The following is a 240-nucleotide window of genomic DNA, read 5'->3' as shown; positions in this document are numbered from 1 at the left end:
CCAATGGCACTGAATTAAATCCAACTCGAGGGCCATGTCACTCACACAGGCAGCACAGTCCATGGAGACCCGAACAGAAGTTGCCATATTGACCTGCCAGAGCAAGACACTCGACTTCCCCGTAGCACACCCCTTCGTTGCCTCCGTAATCACACCTGGGGTTCCCGAAGATGCTGAGGGGGTTCAGCAGCACTGGAGGGGGGGGAGAGGCCACGAGCAGGGCGGTGAGATAGGGGCGGC

The 240-nt window shown here is 59.2% G+C and overlaps 1 protein-coding gene across 1 annotated transcript in view; it reads right to left on the bottom strand.

The window, feature by feature from the left end:
- LOC119587057 (serine proteinase stubble-like) overlaps positions 1-240 on the bottom strand; it is a gene marked incomplete in the record, with an annotated part of 32,182 nt that overhangs the window by 10,785 nt on the left and 21,157 nt on the right. The window contains 1 exon segment of the mRNA XM_037935804.1: positions 46-192. Within this exon segment, the coding sequence (XP_037791732.1) occupies positions 46-192 (147 nt within the window).

Source organism: Penaeus monodon, chromosome 22 (assembly GCF_015228065.2).
Source record: "Penaeus monodon isolate SGIC_2016 chromosome 22, NSTDA_Pmon_1, whole genome shotgun sequence".
NCBI classification, from domain to species: Eukaryota; Metazoa; Arthropoda; class Malacostraca; order Decapoda; family Penaeidae; genus Penaeus; species Penaeus monodon.
The sequence above is the reverse complement of the archived record's forward strand: the minus strand, read 5'-3'. Positions and strand labels throughout refer to the sequence as shown.